A 21,714-nucleotide genomic window follows, 5' to 3' on the forward strand; every position below is an offset into this window, starting at 1 on the left:
TTACTATTACATCTAGTTGTTATGCGTGGCTTAACCTTTCTGCTTCCTCTTACCCTTTTGGACCACTGACAAGTGGCCATACCAAAATGTCTTTATAGTTTGGCTCATGGCTGAAGGAATTACCACAGCCTACCCTAGAACAATAGTGTTGATCCTCCCAAATGTACCCTTGCACATTAGGTTAATAACACCATTGTGATGAACTTTTCTGCACCAACCACTTAACTGCTTTGCTGGGAGTCGGATGGAATTAGGTTCTGATTCGAGCAGTAAACTCAACACTCAGTATATATTAATCATATCAGTCATACATCCTTGGTGAAGAACACATGAAATGTTTGCAAGGAGATCAGCCTTTACAATTTGAACAGATTGCAAGAAGACCCAATGTAGGAATAAAACAAGTTCTTTATTCATAATTAATCTGTACTCGAAATTGATTGTAGCCTGGGCAAATGAACTTTTTATTTTGTAGCTGACTTGTTTCATTTTATTCAAACGTCTTTGGGGCTGCAAAATATACATATGACAAAGAATTCAGTTAAAAAACAACACATGTAAAATACACATACAAAAGTACCCAGGTTACATGAACATTGGCTCATTGAGCTGAATTAGTATTTCACCTTCAATTAGTATAATGTAGAATTATAAGTGTATCAAGATTAGACCGTCCAGTTATCCTTATGTGGATGAGTGAGTTTGCATTGGGCAATATATATATATATATATATATATATATATATATATATATATATATATATTTTTTTGTCAAGGTTCGATGGGGGTTGACAAATATTAGCCAGAAATTGCATACACCATCCCTTAATGAAATCAGGCCATAATAGATCGCTCTGTAATTTATTCAGTAGATGGTAATGGATTCTCCAGAATCCTGAAAGAATGGAAACATGATTTTCGTGTGAAAGTGATGCTAGTTCTTACAACAATTCCTACAATGAGCTATTTAACCACACTTGCCCGGTAATATTTCTGATGCTGTTTTATTTTAACACTTTTTATTTCCTCTTTAAGGTATTAAACGTTCATTCACACAAGAATTGCAGTAAAATATTTTAGCTGGTGTTACTGCTTTAATTTCTTTTTCATGCAATTTGTGATCTAGCATTCTTCCTTGCAATAGCCCAAAGCTTCTGATTTGTAGTGTTCCTCTTAGCTCTTTTACAGCTCAGGCTCTAGCCTTTTGAAGGCTAAACACATTTTATAAACCTAGGACCGTTCATGCTTGAGCCTTTATGCAAAATTAGGGTATTGGTTAAGGTAGTGGGACCTTTCTTGAGCAACAGCCAAAATCCTCGTCAAGGTAAACCACAACAAGATGGTAAAATTAATTTATGCTTAACCCTATGGTAGCTTGGCACAGAATCATGCAAAATGTATGCATCACAGAAACAGTATTAGTGCACACACAATACAAGACCAGAAAAATCTCACAGCAATTTAGAAAATAGAGTAAAATTGAATGAATGAAATTGTATCAAAACTACTAAAATCTAATCAATATAACCATATTCATGCAGTTTCATTTTATGCAGTGAAAATAGTACTAAGGTGCAAATGGCTCCAGATTAGTTATCCGATCCTGTGGAATTGGACAAAGTCACAAATTGAGGCCAACCACGATGCTGAGCAGGCTGGTCACAGGACCAAGTTTGTTCTGCTAAGATAGTAACTTTTGTCCTTTGGAATCAAGATGGGAACACTGCATCGACCTGCGATATGCTGCGTCGAGGAACCATCAAACTGCAATGCCTGGTCCTACATCGAGATGCAATGTGCTGCGTCAGTGCTGTTGAAACTGCTGATCAGGATCTGCAGTACTGGCATCAAGATGCATTGTGCTTGGTCGGTGCTGAGGAAACCGCAGACCAGGAGCTGTAATTCAAGGTCAGGTGTCAAGCTGCATCTGTTCAGATGAAGCTGCAGGCCTAGAGCTGGTAATGCAAGGACTTGGGGCGAAATGCGCCACATTGTGTTGGTTCCCGATTAAGCCGTTGGTCAGGGGCCTGTTGAGTCCCTGTACCTCAGAACAGGTGGCCAGTGGGCTGACCCTTTGGGACACTCTGGTAGTCCTGGGTTCAAACGGTTAAGCAGCTCAGGCAGCCAGAGAAACCTACTTGCAGAGTCCCCTGGTCCAGGAGTGTTCTGATGAGTGATTCAAGAAGTCCAATATTTATACCTGGTGCCAGCTTTGGAAGTGGGGTGAAGGGGAGGGGGAGTGGAGGGCAACACCGATACCACCACCTCACCTGGTTCTGGAAACTCCCCTCCTCCTGATGTCCTGGCTTTAAGGGATCTGGTATCTCAATAGCCTCAAATCAAGTGTGAGTGAAAGACAGAGAGCTGAAGCATCCCTTTGAAATGTAGGAAAGCAGGGAGCAGTTCCGCCATCAACCATCTTGGCAAGGTAGCCCATCATGCTAATAGCTAGTCCCCCTTTTTCCTCATTGTTTGGGAGGATTAGACAAAGGCCAGCTGTCAACTTCACTTACTTGTGATACAGGGAGCAGGCCTGGGATAAGAAAATGACAACTTTGTAAAAGTGGTATTTTCACGATTGCGACAAAAAATCCGACTATCATTTAACAAGAATTTGAAATAAGAATTAATTTTAGTGTATACATCATTTTCCTATCTGGTCCCTTAAATTATCACTTATTTAGTGTAGTAGGGTATCGTATGGAAGAAATAGGACTTGCAATACTGAAAAAGGACTGTAGGAGTTTTTCACTACCAGGACATGTAAAACTTAAACCCATATGTCCTACTTTTAAAATGCAGTGCACCATGCACTTTGAGCCTTTCGGGCTTACCTTAGAGGTTACTACTATGCTTTCAAAAGGAAAGCTTGTGCTTCTCAAAAGGTTAATTTTGCCAGAGTGAATTGGCAGCTTAAAACTGCACTGCAGTTTGGAGTTACAGGCCTGGAGACTTTTTAAAAAAAAAAAAAAAAAAAAAAAAAGCTAATATAGTGAGTGGCACAATAAGTTGCAGGCCCACTAGTAGCATTTGACTTAATTGCCCTCTGTACATTTAGTACCACTTTACTAGGGACTTACAGGTAATTTAATGTACCAATAAGGTTTAACGAATTGTACCATATTTTAGAGGGATTGTACACACACTGTAGCTCTAGTTATCAGTGATAGAGTGCATGGTCCTAAAGCTAAGAAAAAGTAATTCAGCAAATCAGGAGGGGTGGGAGAAAAACAATTGGGATACTTCCACCTAAGGTTGTCGGGTCTAACAGCCTTCATAAATTACTTTTTGCAAATTATTATATTTACCACTTTTCACCCTTGCTAACATATTTGCTTTGGTAGAGATACTCCTTGTTTGTGAAGTACTTCAGAGCAGTCTGAAAAACATCCTAAACAAGCTAACATCTTAAAACAATAGAAGAACTGCTGGGTTTCTTTTACAGAATTAGAACCTCATTGCATCTTCCAACGACAGACCATATAAAACGGATTGTATGAATACATAGTAACAAGTGTCAAAGGATTAATGATTTTGCCCACTCTGTTGTTTCTTGTTCTATATGGTATTTACATTTTGGACAAGTCCATGTTGTCTTTTCGTTGATACATTGATAGTCTAGTGGATGGAATCAATGGTTGTGGTATGAGACCAACTCAGGATGGACTCTTGACTCCTTTCTGGTTTCCCATACACAACCTGCTGCCTATGTGAGATGTACCATCTGGAGAAGAGCCTTTCACAGCTGCTGATGCACCAGAGTGCATGGCAGCAAGCTACAGAGCTACATAGTGGCTCACCTTCGAGGTTTACTTTGTTACAGCACCTGCTGAAGGTGAATTAAGTAACTAACTCTGAATGTGGAGTCTATCTTGAAGCTGTAATGTTTCCTGTGTATCTCATCACATTTGGTACACCTCAAGCCAGTTAATACCACAAAGGATGTGGCAGATGCCCAAACAAAGCGTAATCCCCCTTCTCCAATCTCTACAGAAGGCATGCAGAGCTGGACGTTCTTGCTTGATGTCCACCTTTTATTGAGGACACCAAGTCCATTCTTCTCGTTGGAACAAAATATAATGGACACTCACACATAAACAGCTAATGGAATAGAAACAGTATTCTGTGCAGAGAGTTCCAGGCCCTTTGGCTGCCAGAAACCCTTATTCTGGAACTGCCTAACATAAATAAACGATAGAATCTTCTCTGCCAGGCCTTTTTCCCCTCAGGTGCCAGGCCTCTTATTTTGGCTATTTGGGGCAGTTTGCGCTTAGGCCCTCATAACTGTTTGTCCACGTAAGCCACCCACGCCAAATTTGTGTCCTTTTTTCCAACATCCTAGGGATTCTAGAGGTACCCTGAATTTGTGGGTTCCCCTGAAAGAGACCAAGAAATTAGCCAAAATACAGCAAAACTTTTAATTTTTTTTTTTATTATTATTTTTTATAAATGGGGGGGGGGGGGGGGGGGAAAGGGCTGCAGAAGAAGGCTTGTGTTTTTCCCCCCCTGTAAAATGGCATCAACAAAGGGTTTGTAGTGCTAAAATCACCACCCTCCCAGCTTTCAGGACCAGGCAGGCTTGAATCAGAAAACTAAATTTTTCAACACAATGTTGGCATTTTACTGGGACATACCCCATTTTTACTATTTTTTGTGTGCTTTCAGCCCCCTTCCAGTTAGTGACAGAAATCGGTGTGAAATCAATGCTGGATCCCGAAAAGCTAAACATTTCTGAAAAGTAGACAAAATTCTGAATTCAGCAAGAGGTCATTTGTGTAGATCCTACCAGGTTTTCCTACAGAAAATAACAGCTGAAAAAAAAATATATTGAAATTGAGGTGAAAAAAACAGCAATTTTTCTTCATGTTTTACTCTGTAACTTCTTCCTGCGATGTCAGATTTGTTTAAAGCAATATACCGTTACGTTTGCCAGACCCTTCTGGTTCTGGGGATATATAGGGCTTGTAGGTTCCTCAAGAACCATAGGTACCCAGAGCCAATAAATGAGCTGCACCTTGCAATTGGTTTTCATTGTATACCAGGTATACAACAATTCATGAGTGAAAAATAGGTATGCAAAGTCTCATATGAACATTCCAGAATTAACACATCATATTTTGAACAATGAACGCTCTCCAAATAGTTTTTAGAATAATCACTGCATTACAACAGAAATCAAAGAGCACCTGGTTTTCTCCGCATGAATGAATTGTACTAGAGTCATGAATAACACTGCTACGTCACACTCTGATTAAGAGTTCCAAGACTCAAATGTTCAGGAATTATTATGCACCTTAATCAAACTGCACATCAAGATTTCAATGTCTAGAAATGACTGCGCACTCTGCCGATCTGTATTTCAAAAGCTAAAACGACAGGAATAAATCGCGCACACTGTTGCCGATTCGAACATCTAGATTCAAATGTAATGAAATGATCATGCGCACTGCTGATCTGTAATTCAAGAGTTAAAATGCTAGAAATGAATCGCCCACACTGTTGCCGATTCGAACATCAAGAATCAAAGGCCATGAAATGATCACGCAAACTGCCGACCTGAATGCCAAGAGCCAAATGCCAGGAATGAATCGCGCACACTGTTGCCGATTTGAACATCACAATGCAATTGCCATGAAATGATCGCGCACACTGCCGACCTGAATGCCAAGAGCCAAATGCCAGGAATGAATCGCGCACACTGTTGCCGATTCGAACATCGCAATGCAGTTGCCATGAAATGATCGCGCACACTGCCGACCTGAATGCCAAGAGCCAAATGCCAGGAATGAATTGCGCACGCGATTTTATGTTTATGCCCAAAACTTGAAAGTCACTGTAAACGCAGTTGGGGGCCTAACCCGACCCTCCGCCTTACCGCCTTGCTTGAAGATCACCAAATAAATGAGGGCAGGCCTGTAAATGACTTGATAGGCCTCCGGGACAAGAGCTCAGGAAAATGCTGCTGCTCTGCACTGGGACCTCTGAATAGTGAGCACGTGGAGCTGGGCTGGCTCCCTTATATAGAGCCCAACCCTGTCCACGAGCCACACCCACCCATGCTGCAGGATAGGCTTCTAGCATGTCTTAGAATAAGGACCACACCCTGTAATCCTGCAAACAAGCCTTGCAAATAAACAATGTATTGCAAACAGCATTAATGACTTTTCAAGGTAAAAGCTCTGCAATGCAAAAGGTTAACATTCTGCTTAGAAACACAATGCATGAAATATGCCCTTGCATAAGGACTGGGTTTTTTCATTTACGTTGCATAGAGCGCACACTGTCCTGATGTTGACAATCCTGCTGTGCTTTAACACAGGTAGAATCACATATATTGTGCATAGTGGCAGTATGGTGGGACTTTTCCTATGTTTCACTTTCCTTGTCACCATTTTGCTCCTAGTATATTTCATCATTCTAATTATTGCATTTCATGCCATTTTATCTAAGGTGCAGCTGATTAAATACATGTTTTTGAACCATTTCCTGCCTCTATTTTTCTTTGCATGTGTATGACTAATGTACCTGAGAGAAAAGGATGAGAAGTCATTATGTCATGCTCCTGGTTGCCACAAATCATCCCTGCTCTTAAGCAAAGATGAGGCGCTGCTAGTTGGCCGGAAGTGTATTAGGCCAACAGTTTTCACATGGTGTGGGATTGGACTCAGTTCCCCATTATGCATGTGATGCTGTCACCCAAATCCAGCATCCTCACTGAATAATGAGAGCCCACATGACTGTGTTTTTTTTTCTTCCAGTTTTTGTATCAGTTGGGGCCGTTGCAGTGCCCATTCAGGGCAGCCCCCACCCCAAGATATAGCTGCAGAATACATTTATGGTTTCTAGTGGGCTGTCTGCCCGTGGGGAGGGAGCAGATCAGAGCTATTTCCCCATCTGTCCCAAAGAGGTGACAGAAAGACTGAAAATGCCCAAAAACAATGGGGGTTGGTGAGCAAAAGCCCTTGCCTAAGGGGCCCCTCCCCTCTCCCTGGTGCCTAGTGGCTAGATCCCTGTTGGGGATTGACCTCCTGCGGAGAGGTACAGTTGGAAAGGGGAGATTCTCCCCTTTCTAATGATACATCTCACGTTTGCCTCTGTCTGCTGAGATAGCCGCCTGAGCACTGAGGCATTGAAAGTGAAATTCGCCGATCGGCTCATTTCACTTTCAGTGAAATTACATCAGCGCTCCACACACGCTGATTGTCATTTCATTGAAACAAAAGAAACAGCCTCAGGGGGTGGGGAAGCTCTCCCCCATCTCCGGAGGCTTTTTCTTTAAAAAAAAAAAAAAAAGAAAGAACAAAATTAAAAGTCCCCGTGATGCCTGCACTAGAAGGATTTCAAATGCCATGTGGTCTGACAGCCGTCTGATGCACATGAGCACTGTTGGGTTGGACGGCTTCCGGCTGTCCAATGCACCAAAGTGGTTAAAACTTCAAATAAATACTAATACCCTGATGTAAAACCCCCTCATAAGCCCCTAGCAAACAGTTCTTACTAGTTTCTGCAAGATTCTATCACCTCGACCTAACAATTTGGGTATTAGTTGAGAACATGAGTAGATTCACTTTTCCCCCCTTTACAACTGAATTTGTCTGCAATGAAGACTGATAATTCAGGTGAGTTTACATTTTAAATGTTTATGTACAGACTTTGGAGGGTAGTGATGAGTGTTTTTGTGTAAGTTCTTGGAAGTTTTGGGCAGACAATTCATTAAATTCTTTATTTTGATTTTTAGTACACCATAATGGCGTCAGATATTGTTCCTATACAGCCTCTCGGAAAAATCTTTACATCAATAAGGACACCAAGATCATTTGCCAAGGGTTTACTGGCAAACAGGTATGCCCTCTCACTTACATTCCGTATACCATTAAATCCAGTTTTACTTGTTCATCTGCGTATTCGCCATATGTGTAAAGGTTTTTTTCATTTTTACAAGTTCTGCTTCCAGTGTGCTTTAAATTTATATTATCTATTTTTTACTGATTTACTTAGCATATTTTGCACCTATATGAATGAATGAATGAATTTTATATTTGTATGGTCTGAACTTATCCAAAAGACAGGTTCAAAGGCAAGGATACAGTCAGGTGATTAGAGAGGTAACTGGGTTGTTCACTGTTTCTGCTTCTTGATGTAATGTTTAACAGGGTCATCTTTAACCATTTCTTGAACTGGAGCAGGTGTGGGACTGGCCTGATTTTCTAGGGAATGTTTCCTTTTTTAAAACTTTTTTTTTTTAATGTATTTATTTTTTACCCTTTTTGTCTCCAGTCTGATGGTGTCTGGGATTTGTGTGCTGAGAGCCACCAGAGATGGTGAATTTTCTAAGCAAAGAGGTTGGGATGCATGTTGTGATCATATTTTTTCAGGCGCTTGGTTAGACTTGCTGTGGCAAGTAGGATTGCCTTGGAGGGGAGTTAAGGTGGGGAAAGCCAGTGTGAGAAGCGAGGCTTGGACATTCATTCTGAGGTTTCTTTTCAGGAGGCATGGGGAGAGCTGGCAAAAACCATTTTCTTGGCAATGTGTTCCTTGAGGGTGAAGTGCTATCTGGAATGGTTTGGCATTGGTTGGATGTATTTGAAACCATCAAGGTTCAAGCCAGTCAACTATGTTTGTACCCAGTCCTGATTATTGTCCTTGCCCAATAATAGGAATTCAGGTATGCATGAGATTCAGGCATTGTTTGAGGCATTGAATGTCTGTAGTGGAGGAGGTTTCCAAGAAGAATTGTTTATCACTAGCATATCAGTGAATGTTGATGCTGTTATCGGTGAGTAGAGCCCCATGATGCTCAGTGTAGAGACAGAAGATGGTGGAGGACAGTAGAAACTACACAGATGATGCTGGATCTTCTGGATGGTACCCATAAGAGTGAATTAGTGTTGGTTGGAAAGATAGGAGAAGTATTGAAGGACAATGCCAGTGTATCCATTTTAAGACGTTAGTATTTGGATGAGCGTGGGATTGAAGGCAGAGGCAGTAGATCGAGCAATACCATGTAGCAGAGGTTATTTTCACTTGTGGTCAATGTCACTATTTTGCTCGAACACTCAGTTGGCACTCGGTGTGGGTGTATAGAAAATGTGTGTGTGTGTGTATATATATATATACACACACATACATACACACATTTTTGGGAGAAACTAGAGATATTCAATCGCCCAGCCACATTTGTCCAATAATTTCTATCCAGAACTGTGTGATCTCCCTATTATGGTTTCTTTTTTCAGTGCTAATGTTGGGAACTGTCAGTGAGAAGGCAATTAAATAGAATGGAATTCAATTTCCTGTGATATGTGTTAGAAAAACACACATTAATTTGATAACCAAACAGCTGCTTTGCATATAGTGTCAGGCCAGAAGATTTCAGGCCAGAAGATTTCAACTGCAAAATGAGACACATGGAAAAAGCTTTAGAAGGCACCCAGATGCAGCTACGTTTTTTTCTTTTCTAAATCGGGCAAAAGTTTGTATGACCCAATTACATGAGGTTTTATCTGCCACCCTCTTTTAGCTGCACTCCTTTCTTGAACTTATTTATTTATTTTTAATTGTGAAATTCAAATGCATACAGTGTGTAAGATAGCTGTCCTGATATGTGGAACGGTGATATGGAAAATTAATAGATGTATAAAAGATGTGCAGCAGTAATTACTGAAATGACCATTGATAGTGGTCAAAAAGTGCTTCCTCAAGTAACAATTCTGAGGAGTCACCTGGCTGGGAAGTTAATGTGTAGATCAGTGGCACTAGCAGTTAACATGCTACAAGTTAGTGCTGCCTGATCTCGAGCTGACTTACGGGTTACATTATTTTTTAAGTTTTATGTAAATACATAAAACGTATGGATGGAGTCAATGAGAACAATTCTGGAGCAAATACATTTCTTTTTGATAATCAAATGCATCATTGGGAGCATCTAGTATCTGCCTCACTGCTGCTTCTGAGTTTCACTCCAGGCTGGGAGATTGATCAGTATTTCAGATACTAATGACCTTTTAACCTCCCTATTGACATGAAAGGTATTGAGGCCTGATGACTTCCAGAGGGAGCCTCTGTAGCGTGTTTCATGTAAAAATTAGTGCATTCCCATATTCATATACTGCTGCTCCCTTGCCTCCCTTCCAAACGCTATTTAAAAAAAAAAAATGTTTTATTTAGTTTTGCATCAAACCATAACATGGTGTTTGAATGCACACCTTAAAGAAGAAATACATTGGAGTGGTTCTGCCACCTGTTGATTTTAACAGACAGGCAATTTAATACAAACAAAATAAGGCCATCAGTCAGTTTCATGGAGGCTTTATGTGCTTGGCAGTTTTTCAACATGTTTTTGTGAGTCTATAGTATGCAGAAACACGTACTCCCCATCCTCCTCTGATACTGTAGTATGTACTCCAAGGGTTTCATATCTTATAAAGCATCTTTGGATACCCTCTGGCTTTGTATGTTATACTTTCAGCCACAGTGTATAAGTCCATTTCCACTTTCCATTCTCTAAGGCATGGCGTCTCTGGGCCCCTCCAATATTTGGCTGTGTCTTTTTTTTTAGACACTATGAGTCCAAGGTTGCTACAAAGGAGTTTGGGTCTCAGGACATCTATATCAGTCGTAATTCCCAGTAGTGATTATTTGGGATCTACAGGGATGTCCTCTCCTAGTAGTATATTTAGTTTTCTCAGTATTACCGACCAATGGAATTAATTGGGAGGACACTCTCGGAATGTATGAAAGAATGAGCCCATATATGCCTCACATCTGAGGCAGGTCAAACCTGTGCAGGCGAGCCCTATCATAGTACACCCTATGTAAGATTTTGAATTGTATTAAGCGTAGTCTTGATCTAATTGCAACTTTCTGTGTATGCATCAGGGCCGCAAACCAATCTGTGCCATCTAACTCTCCTACATCCCTTTTCCACTGCTCCCAGATTGCTTTCAGTGAATCAGGCATGCTATTATTTAGCATTTGTATGTTCAAGAGAGGGCTATTCCCATCAGCTCTCCCTGGAGCAGTCTCGCCTCAAGCAGCGCATACACTGGGATTGTCACACTTCTGATCACAGTTGAGAGGATCAGTATCCATACTTTTAGTTCTTGTGCACTATTTGGCTACTGCATCCTCAGGTCTCCCTTAAAAGTGCTCACTACTGTAAAGAAATGGCTCCCTGTTGCAGTTACCCCCCACTTTTTGCCTGATACTGATGCTGACTTGATTGAGAAGTGTGCTGGGACCCTGCTAACCAGGCCCCAGCACCAGTGTTCTTTCACCTAAAATGTACCATTGTTTCCACAATTGGCACAACCCTGTCACCTAGGTAAGTCCCTTGTAACTGGTACCCCTGGTACCAAGGGCCCTGATGCCAGGGAAGGTCTCTAAGGGCTGCAGCATGTCTTATGCCACCCTAGGGACCCCTCACTCAGCACAGACACACTGCTTGCCAGCTTGTGTGTGCTGATGGGGAGAAAATGACTAAGTCGACATGGCACTCACCTCAGGGTGCCATGCCAACCTCCCACTGCCTGTGGCATAGGTAAGTCACCCCTCTAGTAGGCCTTACAGCCCTAAGGCAGGGTGCACTATACCACAGGTGAGGGCATATGTGCATGAGCACTATGCCCCTACAGTGTCTAAGCAAAACCTTAGACATTGTAAGTGCAGGGTAGCCATAAGAGTATATGGGCTGGGAGTCTGTCAAAAACGAACTCCACAGCTCCATAATGGCTACACTGAATACTGGGAAGTTTAGTATCAAACTTCTCAGAATAATAAACCCACACTGATGCCAGTGTTGGATTTATTAAAAAATGCACACAGAGGGCATCTTAGAGATACCCCCTGTATTTTACCCAATTGTTCAGTGCAGGACTGACTGGTCTGTGCCAGCCTGCTGCTGAGAGACGAGTGTCTGACCTCATGCGGTGAGAGCCTTTGTGCTCTCTGAGGACAGAAACAAAGCCTGCTCTGGGTGGAGGTGCTTCACACCTCCCCCCTGCAGGAACTGTAACACCTAGCATTGAGCTTCAAAGGCTCAAGCTTCGTGGACAGAAACAAAGCCTGCTCTGGGTGGAGGTGCTTCACACCTCCCCCCTGCAGGAACTGTAACACCTAGCAGTGAGCTTCAAAGGCTCAAGCTTCGTGTTACAATGCCCCAGGGCACTCCAGCTAGTGGAGATGCCCGCCTCCTGGACCCAGCCCCCACTTTTGGCGGCAAGTCCAGGAGAGATAATGAGAAAAACAAGGAGGAGTCACTGACCAGTCAGGACAGCCCCTAGGGTGTCCTGAGCTGAGGTGACTCTAACTTTTAGAAATCCTCCATCTTGCAGATGGAGGATTCCCCCAATAGGATTAGGGATGTGACCCCCTCCCCTTGGGAGGAGGCACAAAGAGGGTGTACCCACCCTCAGGGCTAGTAGCCATTGGCTACTAACCCCCCAGACTTAAACACACCCTTTAATTTAGTATTTAAGGGCTCTCCCTGAACCTAGAAACCAGATTCCTGCAACAACAAGAAGAAGGACTGCCTAGCTGAAAACCCCTGCAGAGGAAGACCAGAGGACAACTACTGCCTTGGCTCCAGAAACTCACCGGCCTGTCTCCTGCCTTCCAAAGAACTCTGCTCCAGCGACGCCTTCCAAAGGGACCAGCGACCTCTGAATCCTCTGAGGACTGCCCTGCTTCGACGACGACAAGAAACTCCCGAGGACAGCGGACCTGCTCCAAAAAGACTGCAACTTTATCCAAAGGAGCAGCTTTAAAGAACCCTGCAATCTCCCCGCAAGAAGCGTGAGACTTGCAACACTGCACCCGGCGACCCCGACTCGGCTGGTGGAGGACCAACACCTCAGGGAGGACCCCCGGACTACTCTACGACTGTGAGTACCAAAACCTGTCCCCCCTGAGCCCCCACAGCGCCGCCTGCAGAGGGAATCCCGAGGCTTCCCCTGACCGCGACTCTCTGAAACCTAAGTCCCGACGCCTGGAAAAGACCCTGCACCCGCAGCCCACAGGACCTGAAGGACCAGACTTTCACTGCAGACTTGACCCCCAGGAGTCCCTCTCCCTTGCCCAAGTGGAGGTTTCCCCGAGGAAGCCCCCCCTTGCCTGCCTGCAGCGCTGAAGAGATCCCTTGATCTCTCATTGACTTCCATTGCGAACCCGACACTTGTTCTAACACTGCACCCGGCCGCCCCCGCGCCGCTGAGGGTGAAATTTCTATGTGGGCTTGTGTCCCCCCCGGTGCCCTACAAAACCCCCCTGGTCTGCCCTCCGAAGACGCGGGTACTTACCTGCTGGTCAGACTGGAACCGGGGCACCCCCTTCTCTCCATTGAAGCCTATGCGTTTTGGGCACCACTTTGAACTCTGCACCTGACCGGCCCTGAGCTGCTGGTGTGGTAACTTTGGGGTTGCTCTGAACCCCCAACGGTGGGCTACCTTGGACCAAGAACTGAACCCTGTAAGTGTCTTACTTACCTGGTAAAACTAACAAATACTTACCTCCCCCAGGAACTATAAAAATTGCACTAAGTGTCCACTTTTAAAATAGCTATTTGTGAATAACTTGAAACGTATACATGCAATTGAAATGATTCAAAGTTCCTAATGTACTTACCTGCAATACCTTTCAAACAAGATATTACATGTTAAATTTGAACCTGTGGTTCTTAAAATAAACTAAGAAAATATATTTTTCTATAACAAAACCTATTGGCTGGATTTGTCTCTGAGTGTGTGTACCTCATTTATTGTCTATGTGTATGTACAACAAATGCTTAACACTACTCCTTGGATAAGCCTACTGCTCGACCACACTACCACAAAATAGAGCATTAGTATTATCTCTTTTTACCACTATTTTACCTCTAAGGGGAACCCTTGGACTCTGTGCATGCTATTCCTTACTTTGAAATAGCACATACAGAGCCAACTTCCTACAACTACCATGTACTATTCTGGGTCCAACATACTATACGATTGTGCCTTCAGAGACTTACCTGTCGAACGAGGCTTCTTTTCCTGGGTGGGTGATGTTAGAGGTCACTTATTCTTAAGATGTTTAACACTCCGTTGCAGAGGTGTGGAGCAAGATGGCAGCTTGGTGAACGAGCGCTGCAGAACCTGATCCCTTTCACTCATCTACAAGCTAATTCTCATCTGGTGTCTCCAATCCTCTGATGTGGATGTTGGTGCAGTTCCTACAGTGACATTGTGGGACACCGTCCGAGACAACGGAGAGTCAGGGTGACCAGGAATGCAGGGCTCCTGACCGGACGCACCCAGGCAAGAGAAAATCACCATAGAGTAGAAGAAAATGCTTTTAGCTCAAGAGCTGAGCTTGAAGGAGCTGGATCTGAAGAGCAGGTCCAGCACAGATTGCGGCAGCAGTACTACAGTGCGGTCTGATGGGAAGGAGCATATATCCAAGGATGCCATAAGGATTTTGTTGTGGGGAATGACATAGAGCAGTGGTTCAGGTGTCATGAGGTGGCACTGAGGATGCACAGGGCCCCTGAGAAAAATTGCGGGTGGTTGGGCTGTGGAAGTATTTCTCAGTGGAGGGGAGGGACACTTTGTTGGCCTTAGAAGTAGAGGACCAGATGAGGTATCCTGACATGTAGGGTGCCCTGACCAGGAGGTATGGTCTCACCCGAGAGTTAATGGGCCAAGTTTAGGGAGAGTGGTAAACCTGGTTCTCAAACTTGGGTGAAGTATATTGAATCTTTCTGCAGAGCACTGGTTGGTTGGGTGAAGGGCAGCAAGGTAACTATCAGAGGTGAACAATTTGATTGCATGGGAGCGCTTTTCTAGTCGTTGTTTTCCAGAGCCTTGCCAGCACTTGATTGGCAGCAAGCTTACTGACCCCAGGAAGCTTGCCAAGGAGGCGGACCACTGGCTCAGCACCAGGGTCCAAAAGAAGTATGTGGGAGACTAGCCAAGGATGGGCAAGGGTTCCCAACAGAAGAAGGAGGGGGTAACAAGGATAAAAGTAAGAAGTTCTCAAAAGGGCCCCAAACCAGTTCCCAGGGTTAGGATTCCCTAGCCCCTGTTGAGAAAAGTTGGTTCCCTTCAGTAAAGCCTACAAGGAAGGGAGCCCTGAAGTGTTTTTCTGGCCAGGAAGGGCATTTCAGGGGCAGTTCCAAGTGTCCCAAACTGGCACAGACTCCCACTTGGGGAGGAGTTGGTCCCAGTTAGTGGTGGGTAGGCTGCTCAGTTAACCCTATCCGCTTGCCCTGGGTGAGGTGGTCCTGAGAACATCATACCTGACAATAGTAAGGAATACAGGCAATGGGTGACCATTAATGGGAGGCTCTGAGAGGCTCTCCTGTATAGTGAGCCTAAAGTTGCTGAGTGTTGACCAGCCTGTGTGCTAGTGGTACCCCAGTGTTTCAAAGCCTTCCTACTTGGTCTCGCTTGCAGGTCATTTAGAGCCAGACAAGACCTTTGACAGGCTAGTGTCACACTTTTGTTCGCCCCAAATGAGGGAAAACTCAGATGCATCAGACATGACAAGAGAGTGGCAAATCTGGGAAGAGGTGCAAGGCTCCTCTTCAACCATTTCCTGCCGTGAACACCCCTTTGGAGCAGGTGGTCATTGGTTTTGTGGGGCCTCTGGATTCTAAGACAGCCATGAGCAACAGATGTATCCTAGTCTTGGTGGACCATGCCACCCATTACCTGGAAGCTATCCTTTAAGGACAGTGACTGTGGCCAGGGCACTTACAGGGATTTTTACGTGAGTGGGTTTCCCCAAGGAGGTGGTATTTGACCGGACCACCAATTTCATGTGGTTGTACATGAAGGCCATGCGGAAGGTGTGTGGTGTTACTTACAAGTTCACCATACCTTACCACCCCCAAAGTAATTGAGTGGTTGAAAGGTTCAACAGTACTATGAAAGGCATGATTTTGGGTATCTCAGAACCCATGAGACTTAAGTGGGATGTCCTGTTACCATGCCAGCAGAAGGGGGTTGGCTTCAGCCTTTATAACTTCACTGTGGAAGGGCCTCTCAGTTTTGTGACGGACGGCTGGGAGCAAGCTCCCAGGAAGCCACCCCAGGCCACAACCAGACAGCCTGCTTTCAAAAACTCACCTAAGATAATCTGGAAGCTAGCCAGGAGGACATGAAACGCTTGTACGAATACTACTCTGGTTGAGTTTCAGCCTGGCCATAAATTGTGGATGATTGCTCTGGTAGAGCTCCATGGTCTTCTAGATCATTGGTCTGGGCCTTTTGAGGTGAAGAGCAATGTCACTTACCTATTTGATATGCAAACTCCCAGGAACCCTTTGAGGGTGCTGCATGTGAACCGCCCCAAGCCACATTTTGAGAGGTCTGAGCTGACCATGCCCTTGGTCACGCATGATGGGGTGAAAGAGGAGAGTGAGCCTCTCACCGACCTGCTGTCTGCCAGAGAGCAGGCTGGGTCAGTAGAGAGTGTGAACCTCTCCCCTACTCTGACCCTAAACAGCAGGGGGGCTGTTTCCAGTTGCTGGGATAGTTTGCCTCCATGTTCTCATTCACCCCTGGGGTTACCCAATGGTGTACCAATGACATTCATACTGGGGAAATACAGTGTGAAATGGCATGAAGGAGGAAGTCTCTAAGATGCTGAAGTTAGGGGTGGTTGACACTTAAGTCTTTGGTCCTGCTTAATGGTTCTGGTCCCCAAGGCTGCTCTTACTGGTGTCACACCTGAACTAAGGTTCTGTGTTGACTAACGGGGGCTCAATGCCGTCATTAAGACTGACACGTACCCCTTCCCTGGTGGTGATGAGCTTATTGACCAACTGGGAACTGCTAGGTTTCTCAGCACATCTGATCTAACGGCTGGGTAGTGGCAGATTGCCTTAACCAAGGGGGGAAAGAGAGGAGGGCTTTCTCAACACCAGAGATGCATTACCAGTTCTGTGTTATGCCCTATGGGTTGAAGAACGCCCCTTCCACCTTCCAGAGGCTGGTCAACCAGGTCCTTGTTGGGTTGGAGAACTTCAGTGCCACCTACCCAGACAGCATTTCAGTCTTCAGCTTCAGCTGGGAGGAGCACTCCAGGAAGTGCTGGGGCTCTCCAGAGTGCAGGTCTCACTATCAAGACCAGTAAGTGCCAGATAGGGCAGGGGTCCATGATGTACTTGGGTCACCAGGTAGGGAGCGGCCAGGTGGTGCCGCTACAAGCCAAGATTCCTACTATTCTGGCCCCCCAAGATCCAGACCGAGGTGAGAGCCTCTTTAGGTCTCACCGGGCACTACAGGAGATTTGTTAAGGGGTTATGGCACCATTGTTGCACCCTTGTCAGGTGAATTGGACAGAGACGTGCCAGACTGCTTTTGAAGCCTTGAAGGAGGTCATGTACACAGCATCCATGCACAAGGCTCCTGGCTTCTCCAAAGAGTTTGTGGTGCAGACAAATGCCTCAGAGCATGGTTTGGGAGCTGTGCTCTCACAGCTAAATGAGGGGGGCCTAGATCAACCTGTAGCCTTCATTAGTAGGAGGTTACTTTCCCGGAGTAAGGGTGGAACACAGTAGAAAGGAAAGCTTTTGCTGTGGTCTGGGTGCTGAAGAAGCTAAGACCCTACTTGTTTAGGGCTCACTTCCGGGTTCAGACAGACCACATACCCTCAGATGGTTAATGCAGATGAGAGGTCAAAATCCTAAACTGTTGAAGTGGGCCATCCCCCTACAGGTAATGGACATTACAGTGGAACACCGCCCTGGCACAGAACATGCTGATGGCCTGTCCAGGTTCTTCCACCTTAGTGATGAGAACTCCGATATGGTGTAGGGTAGTTCTCCCCACCTTCAGCTGGGGGGGGGGGGGGGGCGGCACATGTTAGATCTGTCAACTCTTTGTATGGTTTACCCTGTCTTGTTGGCATCTGACTTCCTGTTTTTGATCTTGTGCTGAATTTCTCTTTTGCTGGGCACTTTACTACTGTTGACCAGTGCTAAAGTGCAAGTGCTCTCTGTCTAAATTGTAGGGGTAATTGGTTTATCCATGATTAGCATATTTGACTTACTAGTAAGTCCCTAGTACACAGTGCACAATGTGTGCCCAGGGCCTGTAAATCAAATGTTGCTAGTAGGCCAGCAGCACTGATAGTGCCACCCACATGACTAGCCCTGTAAACGTGTCTCAGACCTACCACTGCAGTGTGTGCAGTTTTAAGCTGCGAGTTCGACCTGGCAAAGTGCACCCACTTGCAGGCCCAAACCTCCTTTTTTACTACATGTACGTCACCCCCAAGGTAGGCCCTAGGCAGTCCCCTGGGCAGCGTGCAGTGTATTTAAAAAGGTAGGACATGTTCTGATGTGGTTTATAAGTCCTGATAGTGAAATCCTGCTAAATGTGGTTATCCCTATTGCAAGGCCTATCTCTCCCCTAGGTTAACAAGGGGGATTACCTTGAAATATCTTACAAGTGTCCTTTTTCCCATTGGGAGCAGATAGAGATCTGAAGTTTGTGGTCTCTGAATTCACTATCTAAAAATACATCTTTTAGTGTAATTGATTTTCAAATTGTAAGTTTGAAAATGCCACTTTTAGAAAGTGGGCATTTTTTTTTGCTTAGCCGTTCTGTGCCTCTGCCTGTCTGTGGATTACATGTCTGGTCAGGATGACAGTTGGGCTGCTTCTGAATTCACTCTAGACAGTCACACAAAGGGAGCTGATGTGTGCCCCTTCATATCCTGATGCCTTTTTCTGGGCTTCAGTGGTGAAAGGAGCTGACAAGTGCACCTGAATAGGGCTATTACTTTAATTAGGCAAAGCAGTCTCCAGCTACTTGGAGTGTGTCTGGGGCTAGATCAGGAAAGGCAGTGTATTGTGCACTAAAAAGACTTTTCCTTGAAGTTTGCCCACTTCAAAGGCAGAAATGAGTATAAGTATTGGACCCCTGAGCCCACAACTTCAAACACTTCTGGACTGAGGACATTTTGCCAGGAAAAGAGCTGGATGTTATAGGAGAGACTGCTACTCTGCCTTTTGCTTATTTGTGCTGGTCTGCTTATTGCTGCGTCGGTCCTAGGAGTGAAAGTGCTGGACTTGGCTTTCTACATCCTGCTCTCCAAAGGCTTGGACTGAACTTGCCTCCTGTTAGAAGTCTCAGGGACATCAAAGACTTCATCTGACAGCACCTTGGCTCTCTCGTTGAGAGTCCTGACTTGCCAATTGGTACCAAATTCAGTTCCTTGGCCCTTGGGAGTGAGTTCTGGTGCAACCAAGAAGAAACCAAGTGCATCGACTGCAAAGCAACTTTGGAACCGGTGCTGCTGTCTGACTCCGTGCCACTGCCTGCTCCAGAGCTGCGGTCCCTGCTGAGTTCAACATCCGTGTCCGATGCCACAGGCTCGATGCAGCGCCTCTGAAGTCCTGCCACAGTGCGAGTCCTGAGTGCCATGTCCCTGACATCTGGGACACTTGACTCCGCCGCAGCACTTGTCGTCCCGTGGTGTGATTGTGACACCGCAAAGTCGATGCCTCACGCCTTGATCTGCTGGATTCATTGATGTTCCTGGATCGTAAGAAATTGACCCATCGCCACGGACACCGCATCACCTCCCCTGCAACTGTAAGGAACAGACGCCTCACCTCCCCTGCCTCGCAGTAAGGAATCGATGCCTCACTTCCCTGGTTGCAGTGAGGAACTGACGGCTCGCATCCCCAACTCTGTGCAACGTCTTTGTTTCATCATTTTCCAAAAGGTACTGTGCCTGGGTTCTATGCGACTCTGTAACCGGGCTGCACTCCCTTGCAAATGGCGTCGGACTATTGGAAATGCCTTTTGTCAGTGACGTTGTGATAGCCCAAGACAGAGCTATTGTGTTTCTAAGTGCTTTGCTGAGATTGAATCTTTAAATTTTTTTATCTTTGCTTGTGTATTTTAGATTATCATTTTCGTCTTGGACCTATGATGGCAACCGCCTTCTGATCTCCTCTTGATGTAGTTTGAATTGAGCTGGCAAGTTTGGAAGTGTCCTAAATCAGTCGCTGACAGGGCAGTGTAGTGTGCCCATTTGCAAACCTCACCTCCTTTTCAACTTGATCATCACTTTCCACTTAGACTAGCCTTCTTTGGCCCTCACCGAAATAGGGAGGGATATTTACCATACATTGCAAATGCTCTTATTGCACATTAATGTACTTATCAGATAAGGTAAATACCTCCTATTCAGAGTTTTGAACAAGAAAACGAAGCATAACACGTGGAATTGTTTTTTAATGCTCAATGTTAAGCACATTTTGCCTTTTCTTCTGGGCCTTTTTCTCTCAGTAAATTTCAGCAGGTTTCACTAATTATCACACCATAATTCTGATCCCTTTGTAAACACGTTTGCAGAGGGATTAGAATTTAGCCCTGAGCTTGAGGGCCTTTCTGTTAATCACCTACTAATTCTAGCCTGTAATATTTGCTCACAAAACATAGTCCTACACAGTCTTGATATTTACTTGGCTGCTCTGTTGTTATGTAGGCCAACATCTATATTTTTGCTTTGTACCACAGAGGATTAATATACTTTCAGTCATTAGTGCATGAGTAAATTTCTCCAAATACATAAAAACCTTTTTAGCTTTGTGCCTTCTCTTCCTTTTGAAATGTAGTTTCCTTCTGTTTCCAGAATGAAAGAGTTAAGTCTACAGTTTAAAGTAATGTACTCACTTCCTGGTCTTTCTCTTCCAGGGTACTTTCCACAGTCAGCAGGCTTTGGAATATGGCACCAAGTTAGTAGGTGGAGTGTCCCCTGGTAAGGGTGGTAAAACACACCTGGGTCTGCCAGTCTTCAATTCAGTGGCAGAGGTAATGTATGCTTCACTTGGCTGATTTATGAATATGTATACACTGAAAATTATAATTTCCCAGTAGTAGAGCGTAATATGTGGGAATCTGTTGGCTCATAGATTTCTGGGTATTTGTCTGTAAATATGGGCATCTGATTATGAATCATCTGTCCATGGGTTCTATGAATATTGTTGTGTTTAGGTGTTTGTGTGCTTTGATTTGTGTAGTTGCATTAATAGATGAAAACTGACATGCTGACAGTTCATACTCACAAATGCACAGGAATAATCACACTATTAAATAACCCCACATGCAAAGTAAGTACTTTTACACAGTTGTCAGTAAATTATCTTTTGTATTTTTTATGGTTAGCATGTTCATGCATGACTAATTTTAGGCATTTTCCATGTTTCTTATCGTTTGTGAATGCTGTGCTTTCTGTGTCTCTGATCCTTTTACATACCACACTGTAACTCACATCCAAGTGGAGCCTTCAACTGTCACTCTTTCATGTTGCTCTGATCTTTGTATTAACTTCCTTTTAGGTATATCTCTCACCTGTCTCTTGCGCTCTCACTTCTGTGACCTCTATTTTCTCCCCCACCATTGGGAAGTTTGTGCCTCTTATCTGTACTGTTTGAGGTTTGTTTCTGCCTTATGACCTTCGTCCTTTATGCTTTCATTCTGTTGCCTCTGTGAGCTCCTCTTCATCTCTGGTCTCTTTCCTCTCTATGGTTTTGGTTATATTTATTATTGTGTATTGAGTAGTGTTATACCACAGACTGATCTCGTTGTACAATATAGCATTGTGATGAAACTGGTGCCTAGACACTGAACATCCAAGTCTTCGCTTTCTTGAAAACTTTTAAGGTGGTCTTGAATTTGTGTAGTTCTTGGGAAGCTGCTTCAGAGTATTGCCACCTGTTCT

The 21,714-nt window shown here is 44.4% G+C and overlaps 1 protein-coding gene across 1 annotated transcript in view; it reads left to right on the plus strand.

Annotated features, from left to right (window-relative positions):
* The window catches only part of SUCLG1 (succinate-CoA ligase GDP/ADP-forming subunit alpha), an 84,618-nt gene that overhangs the window by 5,464 nt on the left and 57,440 nt on the right, over window positions 1-21,714 (plus strand). The window contains exons 2-3 of the mRNA XM_069204645.1: window positions 7,739-7,842; window positions 20,688-20,804. Coding sequence (XP_069060746.1) covers window positions 7,739-7,842; window positions 20,688-20,804 — 221 coding nt within the window. The remainder of the gene's footprint in view (window positions 1-7,738; window positions 7,843-20,687; window positions 20,805-21,714) is intronic.

Source organism: Pleurodeles waltl, chromosome 1_2 (genome assembly GCF_031143425.1).
Source record: "Pleurodeles waltl isolate 20211129_DDA chromosome 1_2, aPleWal1.hap1.20221129, whole genome shotgun sequence".
NCBI lineage: Eukaryota > Metazoa > Chordata > Amphibia > Caudata > Salamandridae > Pleurodeles > Pleurodeles waltl.